Source organism: Gobio gobio, assembly GCF_949357685.1.
Source record: "Gobio gobio genome assembly, chromosome: 1".
Classification (NCBI taxonomy): domain Eukaryota; kingdom Metazoa; phylum Chordata; class Actinopteri; order Cypriniformes; family Gobionidae; genus Gobio; species Gobio gobio.
Window position 1 is genome coordinate 40,964,331 of NC_137097.1, and position 21,961 is coordinate 40,986,291.

The 21,961-nt window shown below is 36.8% G+C and overlaps 3 protein-coding genes across 10 annotated transcripts in view; all 3 read left to right on the plus strand.

The window, feature by feature from the left end:
- Positions 1-13,638, plus strand: part of bptf (bromodomain PHD finger transcription factor) — a 50,917-nt gene extending 37,279 nt beyond the window's left edge. For 5 of the 7 annotated variants that reach the window (XM_079829738.1, XM_079829742.1, XM_079829740.1 and 2 more), the window contains 8 exons: positions 1,026-1,108; positions 1,329-1,554; positions 3,474-3,763; positions 7,214-7,387; positions 7,480-7,672; positions 9,817-9,901; positions 10,108-10,294; positions 12,581-13,638. In XM_079829738.1, coding sequence (XP_079685864.1) covers positions 1,026-1,108; positions 1,329-1,554; positions 3,474-3,763; positions 7,214-7,387; positions 7,480-7,672; positions 9,817-9,901; positions 10,108-10,294; positions 12,581-12,617 — 1,275 coding nt within the window. In that variant the 3' untranslated portion in view covers positions 12,618-13,638. Of the gene's footprint in view, positions 1-1,025; positions 1,109-1,328; positions 1,555-3,473; positions 3,764-7,213; positions 7,388-7,479; positions 7,673-9,816; positions 9,902-10,107; positions 10,295-11,695 lie in introns of all 7 variants that reach the window. The other 2 variants (XM_079829741.1, XM_079829743.1) reach the window with 1 other exon arrangement.
- Positions 13,639-14,410: 772 nt separating this feature from the next.
- Positions 14,411-18,157, plus strand: kpna2 (karyopherin alpha 2 (RAG cohort 1, importin alpha 1)). The gene is made up of 11 exons (XM_079820070.1): positions 14,411-14,431; positions 14,583-14,689; positions 14,787-14,927; positions 15,010-15,095; positions 15,189-15,457; positions 15,547-15,641; positions 16,410-16,673; positions 16,756-16,989; positions 17,083-17,265; positions 17,576-17,725; positions 17,918-18,157. The coding sequence occupies exons 2-11, from the start codon at positions 14,624-14,626 to the stop codon at positions 18,005-18,007; spliced, it is 1,578 nt and encodes a 525-aa protein (XP_079676196.1). The 5' UTR covers positions 14,411-14,431; positions 14,583-14,623; the 3' UTR covers positions 18,008-18,157.
- A 136-nt stretch (positions 18,158-18,293) lies between these two features.
- smurf2 (SMAD specific E3 ubiquitin protein ligase 2) overlaps positions 18,294-21,961 on the plus strand; it is a 66,208-nt gene continuing 62,540 nt past the window's right edge. The window contains exon 1 of one of the 2 annotated variants that reach the window (XM_079829944.1): positions 18,294-18,765. In XM_079829944.1, coding sequence (XP_079686070.1) covers positions 18,714-18,765 — 52 coding nt within the window. In that variant the 5' untranslated portion in view covers positions 18,294-18,713. The remainder of the gene's footprint in view (positions 18,766-21,961) is intronic. The other variant, XM_079829943.1, reaches the window with a different exon arrangement.

Sequence of the window (21,961 nt, forward strand, 5' to 3'; positions counted from 1 at the left end):
CACTTACACTGACGAAGCAGCCCAAGATGTTCTGACCCGGAAAAGGAAATAAAACGAAATGCTACGAATGCAAACAAAATGATTATTCAATGTTTTGCTTTCCGCACTATCTTTAAAGGTCAGCAAAATATTGCTCTTGTAAGGCGGAGAAAAAAGAGGAGAGCCATAAGTGTCATCTGATCGCAGTTCGTGCAAGTTGACGTCATTCACCTCCGTCGCTTTTTCAATGAATTAATATCCAATTTGACCGCTTACTTGGCAGACGCAAATGCACATATCCGAATCATATCGGATTTATTAACACATATGAGTGAGGCCTGAATCCGATCTGAGAATCTGATTTTTCCTGCTTACACGTTCACATGTCGTATCCGATCTGTGCCACATTAGAGGGAAAAATCTGAATTTTAACTTTTAATATTAGATCAGGTCCTAAAGCTCTTGCCTGATCATGACCCTTCTTTTTCCAGTGATATTCCTCTCAGCTTTTCTCTTTTGTAATGTCTCTCAGCCATCTCTCTTTCTTCAAATCTCTCTCTCTCTCTCTCTCTCTCTCTCTCTCTCTCTCGCGCTCTCTCTCTCCCCCCATCATGAGTGGACACGCCCCTAGTTCTGATTGGCTACAAGTGTGTGTTGTGGTGCTAGGTCTGATCCACTTTCAACAGTTTATCTGAAATTGCTTGCTGCACCTTTAAATACATATGTAAATACATGCATATTTATATATTGAATAAAAATGCATCTTGAGTATTTTAATCTTGCAGTTGAATGTGTGATAGTGTGGGTTTGTTCTTTATAGACATGCAGTATTCATTTTATTTGTGCAGGTCTTAAATTTGATTGGAAAAACTCTGTAGATATGCATTTTTTTTTCTATCCAATCAAATTTTAATGGATTTGGGAGTTCAAGTCCTGCCCTACATGATTACTAGATAATATGAGACATTTACAGAAGTTACATTCTTATTATTGTTTTGAAACCTTTTCCATCTGTATAGAGAGTTAAAGATGTTTTTTCCGCTTAGGTGGCTCAGAAGCAGAATGTGGCCATAGAGCAGTTAAAACAGAAGAAAACGTTGACTCCTGCTGAAAGAGAGGAGAACCAGAGGTAAACGCGGCCAATCTCCATTCTTTCCCATTTATTCCTTTCCAAGTTATTACAATTATATTGACTTTAGTGATTTTTAAATTCCAACAAACATGAAGCATTATTCAGTCTCATTATATTTGTTACATGTGCACCACAGATAAACCATAAGCCACTGTAGCCGTATTTTAGAGTTCTTATTTAATCAACCAAATCCATTGTTTTTTGTCTGTCTGGGCAGAATGATTGTTTGTAACCAGGTGATGAAGTTCATCCTGGATAAAATCGATAAGGACGAGAGGCAGGCGGCCAAAAAGAGGAAACGGGAGGAGTCTGTGGAGCAAAAGCGCAGCAAGCAGAACGCCAGCAAGCTATCGGCTCTGCTCTTCAAACACAAAGAGCAGCTCAAGGCTGATATCCTGAAGAAAAGAGCACTGCTTGATAAAGAACTACAGCTGCAAGTGCAGGTGAGAGGAACAGGGAGTGTGGAAACTTAACTGTCACTGATTTGCACTGATATGAGAGTTTCGGTTCATTCAAGATGTATTTAGGGGTTTCAATGTTTGTTTGTTTTTTTTCTAAAGAAATTAACTTTTGAACAAGGATGACAGAATAAATTATTCAAAACTGCCAGTAAAGACTTACACATGGTTACACATGATTTCTACTTCAAATAAATGCTGTTCTTTTGAAGAAAATGTTTGTTTCCACAAATATGAAGCAGCACACAACCTTTTTTCAACATCGATAATAATAAGAAATGTGTCATTAAATCAGCATATTAAAGAGCACCTATCATGGCATTTAAAATGTTCAAAATATTGTTTTAGAAGTCCCCAACAACAGTTTTGCATGCATGCAATGACAAAAAAGACTTTAGTTTTCTTATAATATGCATTTATTTTGACCTGTTTTGACAGCGATTCTCAAATGATTCCTTTAGTGATTCACTTTTCAAAACCCCGCCTTTACGTGACGCTAATCTGCGGTGATTGGTCCGATGACCCAGTCAGTTGTGATTGGTATAGTCTGTGCAGATATTTTCGGAAACGGAACGCCCATCAAAGTCTTATAGTGACAGTAATTAGTTAATATGTGTCAGGAGTTATGAATATGAAAACCGCGTCTGTACCGTTTGATTGTAATATGAGCCTCAGCTGATCTCATTCATAAAAAAACTCCTCCATTCTCCTCACGAAGACTCGCGGCAAATCAACATCCCTCAGGGCTTTTAGTTCAAAAGTGTGCAGATGAGGAGACATATTGATAGATTCTCATATGTCTGTGTCAAATTTCTAAACAGAGGAGTATTTTTTATTCAATACTTCCTCAAAATGCGCAGATATAGCCTAATCATGAGCGATTGAGTCTCTTATGTGTTGTTTTCAATTCATACTGGCAGCCGGAGGGCGCTCTGTGCACATGTAGTCCATGTAGAGACAGACGAAGAAGAAACATGTGCCATAATAGAAGTCCATAATAAAAGCTTCCTGAGATCGCGAAACATACATTTGACGACTAATAAACACTCAATCGCGACGATGTATGGTTTGTCTTCAAGCCACTTAGTCTTCAAATGCTCATCCTTGGGCAGATGAAAAAAGTTTGCTTTTGAGTCGCACTTCAGAACACAGCGTCTCGTGGCCATGATGTTTTCTAGTTTTCACTGGCGTCTCGTGGCCATGATGTTTTCTAGTTTTCACTGGCGTCTTGGAGCGCAATAAGTGGGCGTATCGTATTCAAATAACTTGACAAGTTGACGTCATCTAGTCAGAAAAAAAGCTTCGGTCTTCTAACGATTCTTAAAAATGACTCAGAGTCGACTCTTACTTTTGAAAGAAAATAACTATATATACGGTGCACTGTCATATTTCAAACTATGCAGGATGTTTTTGTTCACTTAGATCTATGTTACACACTACATGAAAGGTAAATTTCAAAATTCCATAATAGGTGCTCTTTAAGGTCATGTGACACTGAAGACTGGAGTAATGATGCTGAAAATTCAGCTTTGACATCAAATAAATTAAATTAAGTATATTACAAAAGTAAACCGTTATTTTAAATTGTAATAATATTTCACAACATTACATTACTGTTTTTACTGTATTTTTGATCAGATAAATGCAGCCGTGGTGAGCATAAGAGACGACTTTGAAAAAATCTTACCGACCACAAACTTTTGAAACTAATATTTTGTGGCGTTTATGACAACACTTAGCAGTGTGAATCTGGCAAGGAAGATGTGTCAGTGTGCTTTATTTCTCACACACATCTCAGCTTTATTCACACACACACAGTCTGTTGACAACGCATCAGTGTTGCCAAATAAAGCTGAAGCTACATGGCGGATGTTGAGTCATTTACATATTTCTTTTCGTTACAGGAGGAGTTGAAGCGCGATCTCATTAAACTGCGGCGGGAGAAGGAGAAAGCTCAGGCTGCGGCTGCACAAGCTGCGGCTGCTGCTGCGGCGGCCAGCACGCACGTGCACAGTGGTCTCCCCTCGTACCCGCCGACGGTCACCTCACCCTCTTCCGCACCCAAACGCAAGCGGGAAGAGGAGAGAGACACCTCCAAGTACAAACGCAAAAAGATGATCTCCACTACCTCAAAGGACAGCAAGAGGGACATCAAGTTATACTGCATCTGCAAGACGCCCTATGATGAGTCTAAGTATGAGACCTTTACTGTCCTCTAATTTTAGGTGGTCATAAGTTGTTACTAGAAGTTTATCTTAAAATATAAAATGTGCAATAAGATTTTAAAAGGAAACAATATATCTATTTGCCGGGTGCTTTAATCTGTTGGGATTTATGGTGCTTGGCCCCTATTGAAACCGTTCCTGTTCCTATTATTATTATTCTGCTTCTTCTTCTTCTTCTTCTTCTTCCGCTCTTGAGTCTATGGCAGCCCATAGAACCGTATGGTAAAAGGTTGTGAAATTTGGCACACTAAAAGAGGACAGTCTGAAATGTCACCATAGCAAATTTGGAGTCTCTGACTCAATCTCTCTAGCGCCACCATCAGTCCAAAATTGGACTCATGTTTATGCTAATAACTTTTAAACCATAAGGGCTAGAAACTAAATTATTTTTCCTGATTCCTTGGCTCAAGACGATTCGATTGCACCCTATGACGAAAAACCTACTTTTGCAAATTCGTCCTAGACGGTTCATCCGATTTGCACGAAAATTTAACCAGATCATCTTCAGACCATGCTGACAAAAATCTTGCAAATCAAGTTGATTCGTCAAATCGTTTTTGATAAACGCGCAAACAAATTTTACGTAGCGGTTGCAAAAACACACTTAAGGCAATATCTCCGCAACGCTTTATTGTATTCAAACCAAACTTGGTACTTGTCATCACAAGCATGACCTGAGGCAACATATAGAGTTTTGGCGCAGCGCCACCTACTGGTCCGGAGATACAAAAAATGGCTGTTTTTGCTTATAACTTTTGAACCGTTTGTCCAAAAATTTAATAAAAGTGGTCTCGTTAGATTCGGGACGGCATGTCGAGTCGTCTTATATTCAATTTTACTATATCGGCCATTTTGGCTGTGTCTGCCATTTTGAATTATGTGCTAAAATGCTGTATTTTATGAACACATTAATAGATTGTTACGAAACTCAGTTTGGGTCATCAACACGATGCCCTGAATGAGCCTGAGAAGTTTCGAAAGAGCGCCACCTATTGGAGAATTTGTTTTTTCAAATGCTTATAACTTTGGGTAAACTTGACTTATTTTCATGGGAGTAACTTTTTTTGTCTCCTGAATCCTCGCCGAGTCCAACGATACCAGACTTGCTAGGTTTCGGCATATAGTTTGTGCAGCGTTGTAATTTAGCGCTTTAAAAACATTAGCTGATATCTTCGAAACCGCTAGTCCGATCGAGATGAAACCAGCGTCAGAAGTTCGAAAACAGGTCGTTAGCTAGACGCTAATACCCAAATGTCAAAATATTGATAGTAAGGGGGTGTAAAATCCAATCAAAGTCAGGTGTCAGTCATTTTTCATGTGTTTTTTCATATAAATGTCTATAACTCCAAAACTAAATGAGATATTTTCACCAAAATTGACACAGACATGTATGGGCTCACTCCGAGGACACATAAAAAATAGGATTGTGCCACTTGGTGGCGCTATATTAGAACAAAACATGAAATTCCCATTGACTACAATGGGAATTTATGATATAAAATGCTATGCTTTACAAATGAATTGTTGTATCATTACGAAACTTGGTATGTGCCATCAGCACCATGCCTTTAAGGTACTTAAAAGGTTTCAAAACAGCACCGCCATGTGGTCCATACTTATAATGAAATGGCCTCTTGAGGCTATATCTCTGCAATGACATATTGACACTATATTGACACCCTGCTTTGATATATTGACACCAATCTTTGCATGTGTCATTGTTCCCTTATTCTGACCACACCACATCAATTTCGTAACTGTGCCACCTATTGGTTGAAAGTGATAAATCATTAAATCATTATTATTGACTGTATTTATAATTTTACAGCTATTTTGCCTAAAATCACCTTAATAGGTCTTTAATTACTCATTGCTGCAGTTGATCTGACATTGCAGGCCATTTTGGCATGTCTTGTCTTCTTCTTTGCGCTTGGCCCTGATATTGCTGCTTGCAGCTATATTTTATGTATTTATTGTAATTACGCTATTATGTGTATTTTGAAAATATAAACCTACAATAAGAATTTAAAAGAAAACAATACAATAAAATTTTTATCTGTTAGGAATTTGTTTTCTTGTTTACAAAAAAAAGAAAACATTACACCCATTTAGGAATTATTTATTCTTTAAATTTAATTTATTACATTTATAAATAATACACCTATTATGTTTTTTATCTGTTAGTAATTATTTATACTTTTCATTAATTTATTCTTTAATTTATTTGTTTTCTTTAGTTAGACTATTATGAGTATTTTGACATAATTTAAACAATAAGATTTTATAAGAAAACTACACATATGTATCATGTTTTTTTATCTGTTATGAATTACGGTAACACTTTACAATAAGGTTTCATTAGTTAACATTAGTTAATGTATTAACTAACATGAACTAACCATGAGCAGTACATTTGTTACTGTATTTGTTCATTTTTGTTTACGTTGGTTAATAAAAATCCAGCTGTTCATGGTTTTATTCATGTTAGTTCACAGTGCATTAACTAATGTTAACAAGATTTTAATAATGCATTAGTAAATGTTGAAATTAACATTAACAAAGATTAATAAATGCTTTACAAGTGCAGTTCATTATTAGTTAATGTTAACTAATGTAGTTAACTAATGAACCTTACTTATAAGGTTCTTTATTTATTTGTTTTATCAGAATGTATTTATTTGTTTTCTTTAATTACATTAATAAATAATACACCTATTTATCATGTTTTTTTAATGTTATTAATTATTTATTCTTTAATTATTAATTTATTAGTTTTCTTTAGTTAAACTATTATGAGTATTTTGAATATTAACATACAAAAATATCCCTTTTTTCCCGGTGTTGGCTTGGCAATTCTTTTTATTATTATTACTATTATTATTATTTTGGTATGAAAAAATGTAAACACAATAAGATAGGAAACATGTTGCAGAGAATTTGAAATATAATCATGTAAATTGAATTGGTGCATCAGATTTGATATGAATACATCTGGTTTGAAAAATTATTATATGTTGAGGATATTTTATACTTTTGTGTAGTTAGTTTGAGTTGAAAGAAATCTTTAAGCTATTTTTAAAAAGTTATTTAAATGTGTTAACTTTTATTTAAAAGTTAAACTTGGTTTGAATATTTAACTGTAAAAAATAGTTAAACCTCACATTTAGTTTTTGTGTACATTGCAACTATTATGTAAGAGAATTCTGTTTTAATTCACAGTTTTGGTCAAATAATACACTTCTGTTTAATTAGGTTCTGTAGCTCAGACAGCTTTTTGCAGAAATGTAAATGTAAACAATGTTAGAATTGTCTACTGAAACCATACAAATATAACTATGGTTTTGAAAGATAAAAGACATAATTATAAGGAAATCAAATTGATGTGATCTCAATCTATTGTTGCTATTTTCTTGATGCAGGTTCTACATTGGTTGTGACCTCTGCTCTAACTGGTATCATGGCGAGTGTGTTGGCATCACCGAGAAAGAGGCCAAGAAGATGGATGACTACATCTGTTCAGAATGTAAACGAGCTCAGGAGGGCAGCACAGAGGAGCTCTACTGCATCTGCAGAACCCCATACGACGAGTCACAGTAATTATGCATCTGATAATTCAATGGATTTATTTCAAAAGGTACATGTTGCAGCGTGCTTTCTGATGTGATTGTGCCTGCTTCTACTTTAGGTTCTACATCGGTTGTGATCGCTGTCAGAACTGGTACCATGGGCGCTGCGTGGGCATCCTACAGAGCGAAGCCACACACATCGACGAGTACGTGTGCCCGCAGTGCCAGTCTACGGAGGATGCCATGACGGTCCTGACGCCACTCACAGATAAAGACTATGAGGGCCTGAAGCGAATCCTGCGCTCCTTACAGGTTTGTATGAAAACAAATATGGTTTCATGACTGTTTTGAATTTTAGAGCTGGAAATGGAACACAATCCAAATGTATTTGACTGGTACATGCATTGTTCCCTACAGTTTTAACTCTTGTGATGATTATCTAACCTAACCCCAATTAAAGCAAGTGACTTTGTTGTTGTAATCGGCTTCACCTTTAACCCTTTTTTAATAGGAAGTTTAGTGAGTCATGTGATCAACTGCTAAATTCAAATGTGCTTTCATGCATTTGGCTGGAGCTAATCCAGATGCGATTCTCTGAATTGCGGCGCAAACTAACATGATCATTACAAAGGAGTTTAAACAAAGAAACAAATTCACTTAAGCCCTATTTGGACGGGACGGGATGTTTCCAGGTGGACGTTAGAGAAATTCATGTTTCACAGGTGTACTATGCAATTTTAGTCCTGGCCAAATCTGCCAAGTCAGTGTTTTTCTCACACAACCTCTGTAAAAATTCCAGGGCAAATGACCTACTGTTTTTCGGGCAAACTTGACGGTCCTCTGAGTCGGCATGCTTTCATTTAGTTTCAATTGGATGGTATCTGACGAAAAAATATCATATTCAATCTATAAACAAAGCCAAATCGCTAAGACTCTCATTTTATTATCAGTGCGAGGTAAGAGTAAGATACTTGTCTAGAGTTCTCTACTCACATATGCAAGTTTATTGTAAATAGCTACTGCTATAAACTCATGAAGTTTACTTAAATAGGGTTTTTATTAGGGGTGTCCCCGATTAAGGATTTATATAATCAAATCAGAATTGTCAAGTCTTGCCTACAGTCGACTGATAGTCGAATGGTGTTTGGGGGGGGGGACATTGGTAAAACAATTCCGCATACCATTTTAAAGCCACAATGTACAGAACATCCACACAAAGATATAGAAGAAAATGTATAAAAACATTTTGGATCAATAAACCTAAAACATAAATAAATAACTTCACAAATAAATAAAGGCCACACTGCAGACAGGATTTGCGTTTCACATGTCGCCAGTCTTTCACTCTGCCTGTGTCCGTTTGAGTAATTTCTGATTTTGTGCGAGGAAAATCAGTTGTTATATGTGAAATCAGACATTAGCCCATTTCACACAGCAATCCCGGGAAATTACCCGAATGACTTTAATGTTAAATACACAAATATGCAGTTCACACAAGCAACAGCGTTCTGGCCGTTTACAGGTAAGACTGTTCACACATCAGCAGCGAATTACCGGTAAATTCTGTGAGGTCAGTCATTAAACGTTGCACTGTTGTCTTCTTTCGCCTGCATTAGAAGCGCTTTAATTTCACTGTCTGTTAAGTTTGACAAAATTTTTGAAGTCTGAGTGAAAGGCAAGGGGGTGATCAAATAGAACGCGTCTTTGCTCTTAAAAACACGAAAAGCACGTAATAGTATAAAACTGCAGAGCATAGCGCTGATGAATGGAAAAAAGGCAGGGTCTCAAGTGCGACACGTTGAAAAAGCTGCAAGACGCGGCACAACGGTCAAAGATGATCATTTAGCATATTTAAATAGAAAACTATTAAAAACCTTACTGTAAACAGCGCGGAGTAACACGTAATCTCCATAAGAGGCTATTGAGCACTCTCATAAAGCCAAAATGGCATGATCCTCGTTTCATAACACCTCTGCGAAGATTCGACTGTGAGATGGTAGTCGAATCAGGCTCCTCGAATGTTCGACTATTCGGGGTCACCCCTAATTTTTATAATAAATTAAAATTGTAGTAACAAGTAATAAATTAAAAGACATATACGTGATGCTCGCAAGCACAGCACATGACATTCTGTAACACCCACGTCTAGGAAACACACACTCCCACCTCTGTAATAAACACAGAGATGATAGTCCTGTCCGGTGCATGAAATCACAGACATCGAGTGACGAGAATTGTTACTCAAACGTTTAGAAAACTAGTCCTGTCAGAATATGGCTTTACACGTATTTAAGAATTAGAATATCAGTTTTTGAAAATTTTGAAGAATAAAGGAAAAATTAAATATAAACTATACATCAGTCATACAACACTATTGTGGTTTCCATAGATTTCCATTGTATGGTCAAAAAATATAAACTCTTTGAAACTGTGTAATCATTGTAAATGTATGTTAGTCCCATAAGATGGCGTGGCCATTCCTGGAACCAGTGGATCCGAATGATGCTCCAGATTATTATGGGATCATCAAGGAACCGATGGGTATGAGTTTTGGTTCCTCCTTTTTATTATGACCAGAATAATTTTGTGATTTGTATAATATTCTCTATGTACAATTCTGTTTACATTTTTATGAGGTAGTTCTTAAATTATTATACTAACTTTACATCCATTGTGATCTCATATTTCTATCTTTTAATAATTGGTTTCATTATTTTGCCCTTACTTTGTGTGCCGGTTTTCTGCAGATCTCTCTACAATGGAGGAGAGGATACAGAAACGCTTTTACAGCAAACTCACAGAGTTCGTAGCGGACATGACCAAAATCTTCGACAACTGCCGCTACTACAATCCCAGTGACTCGCCTTTTTACCAGTGCGCTGAGTTCCTGGAGTCTTTCTTTGTACAGAAACTCAAAGCTTTCAAAGCAAGCAGGTAACGTCTGCTCCCACACATACAATCGAGCAGAATAGGATGTTTCAAATTAAAATTCTTTCATTTACTCACCCTCATGTTGTTTGCGAATCACTTTATGACCAATATCCAAATAGATTATTCTAATGTTTGGGTGTATAATAAGTGTTGAGCTGAACTGATTCTAATAGACCCCCCCCCCCTCCCCACACACACTTTTTAAAGTGAATAAATAATTGGAAACTATCATTTAGGGATGCACAGTTGTATCTGCCGATTGTTGCATACTTTGTTGCCGGGCGTTTCATACTTTGCAATTGCAATTGGATTGCGATTCCATTTGAATTTTTTTAGGGTTGTGGCAGGACGCGGAGGAAGTGAAATAGCAAATGGCAGGGTCATAACTTATAAGACATTGTAAATGAAATTGCAAATGGACTTTGCATTTCCATTTGAAATTTGCCAGACATGTTACATACACGGAAAAGAAAAACGCAATTGCAAATCACGCATTTGTGTTTCAATTATATCAACTTTTGTGTGCACAAATTGAAAATGCAATTGCAAATACAATTTGTAATACATTTTGAAAATTGTCCGGAATATCATTCCATATATTTGAAAATGAATAGCAGTTGAATATAATATTTTGGACTCAAATTTTTATCTCCAATATTTGAATCACTAATATTATAGTAATGTACAAAATGAGAGGGTTCCCTTGTGTAGTTTACAGCCTTAGTTGGGAGAGAGGTTGTTTTTTTTCTTTAAGAAAATCAAACTATTGGTATCTGAAGATATCATTCTGAATAATCTGCTATTGGTATCGATGGTATCTCTACTATAATTACAGTAGTAACATAATATGCAAAATAATATTTTCTTTGTTCTAATTACGCTACATATTTTGAGTAATTATCCAAACAATGCATTAAATATGTTACATTGACCAATCAAATGATGTGAAGAACTGTAGTTTGTGAATATCGGTTAAAATGGTCGAACCGATTATCGGTTGAAGCCACAAAAGGCTGTGTGTTACAGTGGATTTACCGCAGGTAAAAGAATGTTCTTAGGTGTTTTCTTGCCATACGATTAGTTTTTCCGTACTAAATGTGCAATTGTAGTGTAGTATGTAGTTTCCTTTGTCTTTTCCATTGCATTGGCTTCCATACATCCAGTTTTGTTTTGTGCCTGCTTATCTAGTCTCCGTTCACATTGTTTTCACTCTATGAATGATTCTGCTTTGAATAGATTTTTAATTCAGAAGCAGTAGTCATCATCTAACCTCTGATTTCTCTGGCTGGCATCTCATCCTCTTATTCCTGTCCTTATTTCAACTACAGTATGCTGATAACATAACTTTTTGTGTTTGAGCTTATTCATGCATGTCATTCATACAACCATTGTCCTTTCTTGCAGATTGTGATGTCATAAGTCATAGTGGCTGAAGGGGCGGAGTCATTCTTTATTAGAGAATCATGGAACTTGCTGTTTTATTAACAGCGGAAACCGGTGTACATTTAAGTGCAAACTGTTTGGAGATCGAAAAACATGTCAAAAAAGCCAAAACTCCAGTGAAGCCTTTGACAATCAGAGAGCGGCAGCCATGTTGAAGCACCATGAACACACAAAAATCAAGGGAAATGCTGTCTGTGCATACATTAACCTGTTTTTTTGTTTTGTTTTGTTTTTTTGTTTGTTTTTCTCCATTACGTTTGCTGGTCACATGATGTTATTTATGATGTTTATGGATGCATGATCATATTTATCACATGGATTGGCTGATTAAAGACTTTTTAATACTTCTGTTCAGTTTTATTGTAATGTGCTTAACAACATGCTTGTTTCAGCTGGTTCGCTGATATGTCCAGGTTTTCATTGAGAGTAATAATGAATTTGCTGATTAATGCGTAGTTTTGCAAAATGCAACTTTATAAATGTGCAAATGTTGCGCAGAATCGATCCCGTTTCAGTTGCTTGAGTATAAAGCGAAATAAAGAGTTTTAAATCCTTTTATTAGGATGTTGAAATAAAGGACCATGCTTTCAAAAAAAGTGGAAATGGTATGTTTTTTGCTTTGTTTTTCATCTCTTCTAAATTTAATCTGACACCAGCACCAATTTAAACCACTGAAAGGCATTCCCCGTGTATTACACCAACATGGCTGCCATTCCTTTTAAATGTAAAAAGGCTATTTTTCTATGTTTCCATGCTGCAGATTTCATTTCCCACTTTTTGCGTTTTATTTGTGAATATTCAATAAAACCAAAGGGCTCTTAACCTCATTCTCTCTGTATTCTCTAGGTCTCATAACAACAAACTACAGTCATCAGCCTCATAGAATACAACCACATGCTGTTCTAAATAAACTTTGAACATTTAATTCAAGATGGAACTCTATCCCAGTCAGCCAGCATCGCACATAGCCACAGCGTTTGGTGGAGTATTGGACTTAAAAAGCTGTGGGTTTGGATCAAGAATGGACGGTTTACATTTTTGATTGCTAAAGCAATGAGTTTTGACTGGGATGCTCTCCTAATGGATTTCTTTGTGGATTAAATGCCTACAAAAATGTTTTTGTGAGTTTTTAAAACCCTCCGGAATCATGTTTGCATTATCCAGGACAGCAGGAGTCTATCATGGGTGCACCTGTTGTTTTTTTCCCTTCATATGATTCAGCATACTACTTCAGAAGTGGAATGTGGACGCATTTGGCCAATTGGTTTTTAAGCAATGGGGTAGAACAAGTTACCTAAAAGATGATGTTGCTTTAAGAATGCGTTGAGGACTGATGGAAGTACTAGTTGAGAAGGCTTTCTGTTTGTATAACTTGTCTTTAACTTTTTTTTTTTTGTATTACAACTGAAGAAATATTGATGTATATGAAACAAATAAATGGAGGGGACAGGATTCTCTCTTCTACATTGATTAAGATGTCTCTATATTCTCTTCATTTGAAAATAACAATAATGTCATCCTCAGTAGACGTCTAAACATCTGGGTATTTATATTTTACGTTCATATGGGATTTTTTATTTTAATGTTATGTTTGTGGATACATAAATGATCTAACACAATTATTATATTTTGTCTAGATAACTGTTAAAAGGCACAAAATAAAGCACACATTTTCTCATGTTTATAGTCAAGGATATACTTATAACTCTTGTGTTATATTTTTATGGCAATATCTCTGATATTACTAGAATTACAATACTCATATAAAGTCTTTTTATTTTTCTTATTTGTTTGTATACTTTGGATTTGTTTTCAAGACAACAATCTTACTCTTACTGTGATCTTCAAATCGTAGTAGTAATGAATTTCTTTAATGAATCAATTAAAATGTTAATTAACAATTTGAAAGTTGTGATTTTTATAATATAAAAATAATTTTATATTATAAATACGAGTAGCTTACTCTAAAGACGGATAATTGGATTTACAGAAATACTTAATGCTTTTTTTAAATTAAGGCACGATATACATCTTCCTCTGACTGTTTTCATAAGTTTATTTTTCAGCATAATGGATATATGGGTTCTGTATACTGTAACCACTGTAACACGTGGTGTAATGGCTCCTCTTCCGTCCATTCTTCCACCATGGATTTTAAATTTCAGAAAGCCTCGCATTGTCGCCATTGGCCAATCAGAATTAAACTCAGAGCTGTATCACCCCGCCCCTTTGTCACACGTTCATTCCTTTCCACAGATATATCTGTTGCTTTTTACCAACACTTTCTACCGATTTATTTATGATTATATGCATTTTAACAGAAACAATATATTTAATTAATAATAATAGTACATATTTAACGTTATATAAATAGTTATAGACAACATTAATTCAGATGATCAAACCAATAAATATATGTAAATATTTGTATCTTTATATATTTGGTATCCATAACCATATGGTGATTTGAATGTCTTTTTTTTTTTTTATTAATTCCCAATTTCCCAGCCATCTATTTGGCATTCTCGCCAGATCTCGCGTTAATACGTAAGCCACGTCCCCACGCCAGCAGTGTGATTTTTCAAAACGGTCCAATGGGAAAGTGCTTTTGCTCGAACGGACCAATCAGATACTCCATAGCGCGTGTTTAAAGGTCTGTTTCATACTTCCACCTTCACAGTCCTTTGGTTACAAGCGGTAAGTTCCTTCATTTCCTTTTTAAAGTTGATTTATAATGCCGTATTTATGCTTTTAGTATTAGTTAGTAAAAATATCTGCTTTCTGAAGTGTGAAATGATTGCGATAAAGCTTATATTGATCTTTTCACGAACGCGTTTCTTTATTTCAGGTTGCGATATAACTTACTGTGATTAATCAAGCGTCATTAAAATGTCTGCTGCAAACGAGAACACTGCACGACTCACTCAGTTCAAAAACAAAGGAAAAGATGCAACTGTAAGTAATAAACATGCCGATACAACAGAAAGTGCCGACATCGTGTGTTTTCTTTCAAATTATGTTTTATAAAAAAATGTCACCTACTTTTATGTAGGAGTTGAGACGTCGAAGAATCGAAGTCAATGTTGAACTTCGTAAAGCAAAGAAAGACGACCAGATTTTGAAAAGGAGAAACGTGAGCATTCTACCGGATGAGGCCACCTCTCCCCTTCAAGAGAAAAGCCAGAACTGTCAGGTATGTAGATCTATCTTCTTGCGTAATTCATCACAATTCATTTTGAGGTATTATACATAAGATATGTGTTCTGTTCAATCAGGCTCCGCACTGGACTGTGGAGGAGATTGTAAATGGTGTGAACAGTAATAACTTGGACACTCAAGTCCAGGCCACCCAAGCTGCTAGGTAACTTAAATGCCTAAAAGATGCCATTTACCTGTGCAGAAATATGCATTTAAATCAAGTGTTTTTCATATGATCTGTGCTATTGAAATGCAGGAAGCTGCTGTCAAGAGAGAGGCATCCACCTATTGACCGTATCATCAGCGCTGGTCTGATTCCCAAGTTCGTGAGCTTCTTGAGCCTGGCAGACTCTCCTCCCATACAGTTTGAGGCAGCCTGGGCCCTGACTAACATTGCATCTGGAACATCTGACCAGACCAGCGCTGTGGTTCAGGGAGGGGCTGTCCCAGCATTCATCGGCCTCATTTCTTCACCGCATGCTCATATTAGCGAGCAGGCAGTCTGGGCCCTTGGAAACATTGCTGGTAATTGACCATTAGCATTTCATTTCAATTAGATGCATTAATTTTGTAAACTTGGCTGGATGAGGTTGAATTTGTTTTTGTGTTTTTAGGTGACGGCTCTGCGTACAGGGATAAAGTCATTAAGCATGGTGCGATTGCCCCCCTATTAGCTCTGCTGGCTGTTCCTGACTTCTCTGTATTTCCTGTAAGTTTAGTTTTTGCACACACTGCAGTCTGAAATCAAATATTTCCCTTCTATATAGTATGTGAAAAACCGTACACCAATAGAGTAGTATGTCTGAATTCGAAAAACAGTAGGTGAAAAGTCCCCAGATGACCTACTACTACTGGTGAGAGTCTGAAGTGTGCCTACGGAGATCACTTTACTATCCCATTAGGCCACTAGAGAGGATTTATGAATAGAGGTGAAAGGGACGCAACTGATGCTGGTAGGTCACATGGCGAATGTAGTACATCTGGATTACATTCATCCTTTATAGAACGTTCATTTATTAATTTTTTTACAGTCGCAAAGTAAGTTTAAACTCAAATGTAGTACCTACTCTCACAGTGTGTGATTTCAGACACCGCTACAGTTTTCATTTCTTCAATTTTAAATTAAAAAAAAAAATTTAAGTGACTCAACTGGGTCGTCCCAATTTTAACATTGGGCAACATGAATGGTAATTTAAAATTGTATGTATTAATACATTTTTGATAGTGAAATGGTTTGAGAACCACAGATTGAATGTCCGCTTATTTATTGAGGTGTGTGTGTGTATATTATCACAAATAATTGTCACAGTAAGGTACTTTTTTTTTTTTTTTGTCTTTTTTTTTTTCTTCCCATTTTGGGTTTTTAGCACTATTTGGTTTAAACTGCTATTTAACATGTAATGAGCATAATTCACCAGTAGGTGACATCACAACTTTAATATTTTGGCCTGACCAACCAGTCTGTTATCTTCTGCAGTCTGGTTACCTGAGGAACGTCACCTGGACCCTGTCAAACCTGTGCCGCAATAAGAACCCTGCACCTCCTCTAGAGGCTGTGAAACAGATACTGCCAACACTTATCCGCCTTCTGCATCATGATGATAAAGAGGTTCTGGCGGACACCTGCTGGGCCATCTCATACCTGACTGATGGGCCCAATGAAAGAATTGAGGTGGTGGTGCAGGCTGGTGTGGTCCCACGACTGGTGCAGCTTCTGGGATCAGGGGAGATTTCCATTGTGGTAAGTTGGTGGAAAGTACAGCTCATACAGGGAAGCTATAAGTGTGTGTATATAGAAATTATTACTTTTCTTCTTCCCACAGACGCCTTCACTGCGTTCCATCGGTAACATCGTCACTGGCACAGATGAACAGACACAGGCAGTGATCAACTCTGGTGCTCTTTCCATGTTCCCTGCTCTGTTGCGCCACCACAAGAACAACATTCAAAAGGAGGCTTCTTGGACTTTGTCCAACATCACGGCTGGCAGGGACTATCAAATTCAGGAGGTCATCAATGCTGGCATTGTACCTTACCTGGTGGAGATTCTCAGACGGGTATGTTGGCACAGTAGAACACAATATAAGACTTGTCCATAAAGCTGTCTTTTTAATTTATTTATATAACGATTTCTCTCATACTTTATGCAGGCTGACTACAAGACCCAGAAGGAGGCTGTATGGGCAGTGACAAACTACACCAGCGGGGGCACAGTAGAGCAAGTGATTTACCTTGTTCAGGCCAATATACTAGAGCCCTTGTTGAACCTGCTCACCACTAAGGACAGCAAAACTATTCTTGTCATCTTGGATGCGATCACCAATATATTTTTGGTATGAGTCCTTTGAAGTCAGCATGGAATTAAAAATTCACCCTATCTATTTTCTAAATGCATATTGAGGTTTTCTTTTTTGCTTCGTTTTTGGACATTCAATCATTTAATCTGCTAAAATCCTTCCCTTTCAAGCTCCTCTGCTTCCTATGGTTTTGTTTCCCCACCTCCACGTTTCACTCGAATGTTCATCACAATATGGAAAAAATTATAATTTGCTAATTCTGTTTCATCAGGGATTTCATTCAAATTTTTCGTGTTCAGTGCCAAACCTGCCTGTTATTTGACCCTTTTTTTTCTGCTTTTTAAAGGCTGGTGAGAAGATTGATGAGGTGGATAAGCTGTCCCTGATGATTGAGGAATGTGGCGGCTTGGACAAAATTGAAGCTTTGCAGTCACATGAAAACGAAATGGTCTACAAGGCCTCCCTCAACCTTATTGAAAAGTACTTCTCTGGAGAGGTCGGTTGAATGTTAACTTTAAAATCTTTGTATCCGGCATTGCGTAGGTTTGATAAATTTGTGTATTAACAATTTGCTTAGTTATATTAGAAAAAATAAGCATCTCACAACACCGCTTTGTTTTGAAAATGTTGTCTAGCTGTTCTAAAGAACCTGCTTTTCCTAAATGCATGATTTGTTTCCGTCTCGCAGGAGGAAGAGGATGAATGCGTCGCCCCTGAAGCTACAACTGATGGCTATGCTTTCCAGATCAGTGACAACCAAAGCACTTTCAACTTCTAAATATCTGTTTGTTTTGTGTGTGTGCTTTTGTTCTGATCATTTTCTGTACACCACTTGTCTTTTTCATGTTAGTCTTTTGTGAGGACCTCATGCTCTGAGTTGTACATACAAATCTGTCTCAATTTTATTTGTTGTAAATAAAAAATTTGTAAAAGAACTAGTGTTTTTGTATGCGTGTGCTTTATCCAATTCTTGAAGTAAATGTGAATAACTCCAAAAGCCATATGTGATATAAGTATGGATTACAGAGCTCTATGAATAACAAGTGGGTCTGATGTCACTGTTTGGGCGGTTTTAGTGGCTCAGCAGATGCCAGACACCTAACAAACCACATTTCCTCAATTCAGTCGCCTGTAGCGATACAACTTTTCCCTCAAGGTCTCCTTGGAATGGCAGCAGAGCACGAGTGCGGGTCGTTCGTGGAAAATGCGGAGAACTTCATGGGGTCTCTGTAAGCGGATCTTTTTAGGGAACGTCGTGGATTTACTTTCCCAGAGAGTAGAAATACGAGCAGCACGTTAAAGCCGCCGCGCGAGCGTATGTATTATGTAGACATGGCAGCAGGGCTGTGCACATCCGGGCCATAGGACCGTGACTCCATTATTTTCTGTTCACTTGAAACTGGCGTTGTGAGGACCAAAAACGCAACCCTGTAGCACATTCGACTCGTTTTCTGTAATAGTCATCCTGGATAAGGGACAAGGACATGTCTAATCAAGGAGTTAGAAGAAATGGGCCCGTCAAGTTGCGTTTAACAGGTAAGGGATTTGCGACATCGTACAGTTTCATCTGAAACTGGCTAGCTGGCTAACGGCTATTGCTGTAAGTCATTGTGGTGTTGACTCTTCACATGTAGACCTGCATTTAAAGGCACTATAGTGTGTTTAATTGTAAGTTGATTAATGAGTGTTTGCTTTGTGGCGAATATATGAGCGAAACTGGCGTTTTTGCAGCGTTGCGGGCTGGGTAACGTTAGCGTCAATGGAGCGCGAACGCAACAATTAACGTTATATCTCTTATGCGTTCATTGATTACTTTCTCAAAGTTGCATTGCGAGTATCCTTAATGTGCTATTTTAATCTATTACACGGACCAACATATGCATAGGGCTTTTTTATAAATACTTGGCGGATGGTTCCACGAATGATATGGCTTATTGACAAATTCAGTGTAGTTATCCACAAAACGTGCATTTTTATGTTGCCAGTTTACAAGATGCGCGTTTTAAGAAATCATGTTGCTCATTAATCCTAGTCTGCAAGTGTTCAAATCTCGTTATATTTCAAATGTTTGCACCATGTGGCACTGACAAACTGTTTGACCATGGTCATTGCAATTGCCTTTTAGCAGGGATTAAACAAACAATTGCTTTTTTTTTTTTAATGAAGCGTGCGACAGAAACTGTAGTATTGATTTGACTCAAAAAAAAACTGTTAGCAGTAGGACCCCACCATATGATATTATCACAATTCTTAAGCCACGACACGATTATAAACATTTTGCGATATGCTTAGTATTTCAATAAAATATTTTGCGATTTATTGCCCTTTTTTCAATTGCAGATATCCCCAAAGAAATGTATTGGAAAAAGTTGTTTTTTATGCAATAAGATCAAGTTCTCAGTCTGTTCATTTTACATCTTCATATCCATCTCCTTCATCCCTTTCTTGTTCAATATTTTTCTCCCGGGTATTGTAGACATATATTTGAATATAAATTACAGATTTTAATCAAGTATTTGCACCTTTCAATGTATGCACACTTTTTACAAAACATAGGCTATTGTTTTAAAGGCACAATATGTAAGATTTTTGGATTAAATTATCCAAAAAACACTACAATTTTTATATTTTGTTGACTTGTGTACTTGCATTATCCCAAATGTTTCCATGAATGTTTAAATCCAGAGAAATAAGCCATTTTAACCAGGGCTGAATCTGAAATCGCCCCCTATACCCTCAAATGGGGCATTATTTGAGGGGGAAGCCATTTGTAGTTGTGTCCGAAACCATAGCGGACGTTATCGAGTGCACTCATTCAATCCCACATTGCACTGCAATAACAAGTGTACAGCCGATGTACACACAGCGCCTGTCCGAATTCACTCACTCGTTTTCATTCACTCCTTCAAGTGAACTGTATTAGTGGACTAACGTAGGGAATCGTGAATGAGGGTTTTGGGGGCGATTTCGGATTCAGCCCAGGACACGGGCCGTGTCCGTGCATCGCTTATCAATGACGTCATACCTGCGTTACCCTTGATTTTGTAGAAACCATGGAAACACTAAAGATGCTTTAATATATTGTGTGTTTTATTAGGTGAGCAATTGTTTGGATAGTAGCCGCCGAGCGAACGCACAGAGTAGCATTATACCATAACTTTCAACACACTCAAATGTATCTAATATGATAAAACAGCGCTGCGTTACACCACACACGCATGAATATGTTTGAATAAGTGACCTCTAGCGACGAAAAATGACATATTGTTGCTTTAAGCAGTTTTGCAAATATCAGCCATACTCACACCGAATGAACACGTGACACTTTTAAGTTAAGTTATTTGCCATTAACAAATACTCAAAAGCGTGCAATTTAGACGATAGCTAGTGCTATGGGTTTTTTTTCCCGTTGTGAAATAGAATACACAATAACACAAGAATAATAATAAAAGAATAGCTGGCTTGCAGAGCAGACGTGGTGTGATGGCGTTTGCATGTTGAATTAACAAATTTAATTCAGAAATATGTAAGAACGCGCTTCCTTTTCTCTGAGTTCACTGCACATTGAAGAGAGAGAGAGAGATGCTGTAGTGCTGATTTACAATCGGTGCTGTTTGTGAAATTGCTGTCTAAATGAAAGCCACTATAAGCATGGTGTTTATGGAAAAATATGCACAATTTTCTCAATCCCGAGCTGAAATTCAGGCACTGAAAAGGTCGACTCGATACTTGGCAAAGAATATCCCCAAGAAAAATATCATGATACTATCCTCTGCTGTATTCCCCCACCCCTAGTCAATAGGCAACACTGTTAAAAATAACTTGATATATTGGCTGATTTTTTGTATTGATATTAATATTGTAACTTTTCATCAGTGTCTTAAATGTACAGTCAGCAATTTCTGAGGAACGTTGTTGAAAGTGGATCAGACCGAGCAGCACAACACACTTGTAGCCAATCAGCAGTAGAGGGCGTTTCCTCTCATGATGGGGGAGAAGAGAGAGAGAGGGGGAGGGAGATTTGAAGAAAATGTTCTTGTTCATTCGTCATCTTCGCTTTATTTTTCGTGGAGCATAATTTTGCTTTGCTTCAGCTATGATAAAGAGACATCCACTTGCATTACGTGTTTGTTCATTTTGGGGGCGGAGGAATGAAGGGACGGGTGTGTTTGTTTGGGTTGATTTCAAATATCAACAGTGTTTCTCAGAAATCACCTTTAATGTATAGTAGATTTACTGATAAATGGCAAACATTTGTTCCAAGTCTCTGCTCAGAGCTTTGTCCACTTTGTAACCTGGGATATTGTACACTTTTTTTTGGTTTATTTTATGATTAAAATATCCATAATGCTTATGCTTTTATTGTTGTACTCTAATTTATCGTTGTGTTAAAAAGAAGTAAAAATTAAAACAATTTCTACGGTTCTACATAATGTCTATTTGAAACTTAAATCTTGAAGAAATTGGTTTTGACATTTAAAAAAAGTTGATTGATAATTTGTACAATGATTATTATTTACAATATCAGCAAAATATCTCTATTTAAATGTTCATATTTTATCAACCATTACGATGTCCAATTTGTATGTATTGTTTCATTTATATTTTTGACATTTAATAAATCGCTTAATCATTTGACTACAACATTTAAAAAAAAAAAAAAAAAAAAAAAAAAAAAAAAAAAAAATATACAACATGAAAGACATGAAATGCATTATGAATATTTTTATAA

What these genes read in the sequence shown, in the direction of transcription:
- kpna2 (XM_079820070.1), top strand. Translation starts at nt 14,624, where the DNA reads ATGTCTGCTGCAAACGAGAACACTGCACGACTCACTCAGTTCAAAAAC. An exon ending in GGCCCTTGGAAACATTGCTG is followed by an intron (nt 15,458 to 15,546) that starts GTAATTGACCAT and finishes TTGTGTTTTTAG; the next exon opens with GTGACGGCTCTGCGTACAGG. An exon ending in TGGTGGAGATTCTCAGACGG is followed by an intron (nt 16,990 to 17,082) that starts GTATGTTGGCAC and finishes TACTTTATGCAG; the next exon opens with GCTGACTACAAGACCCAGAA.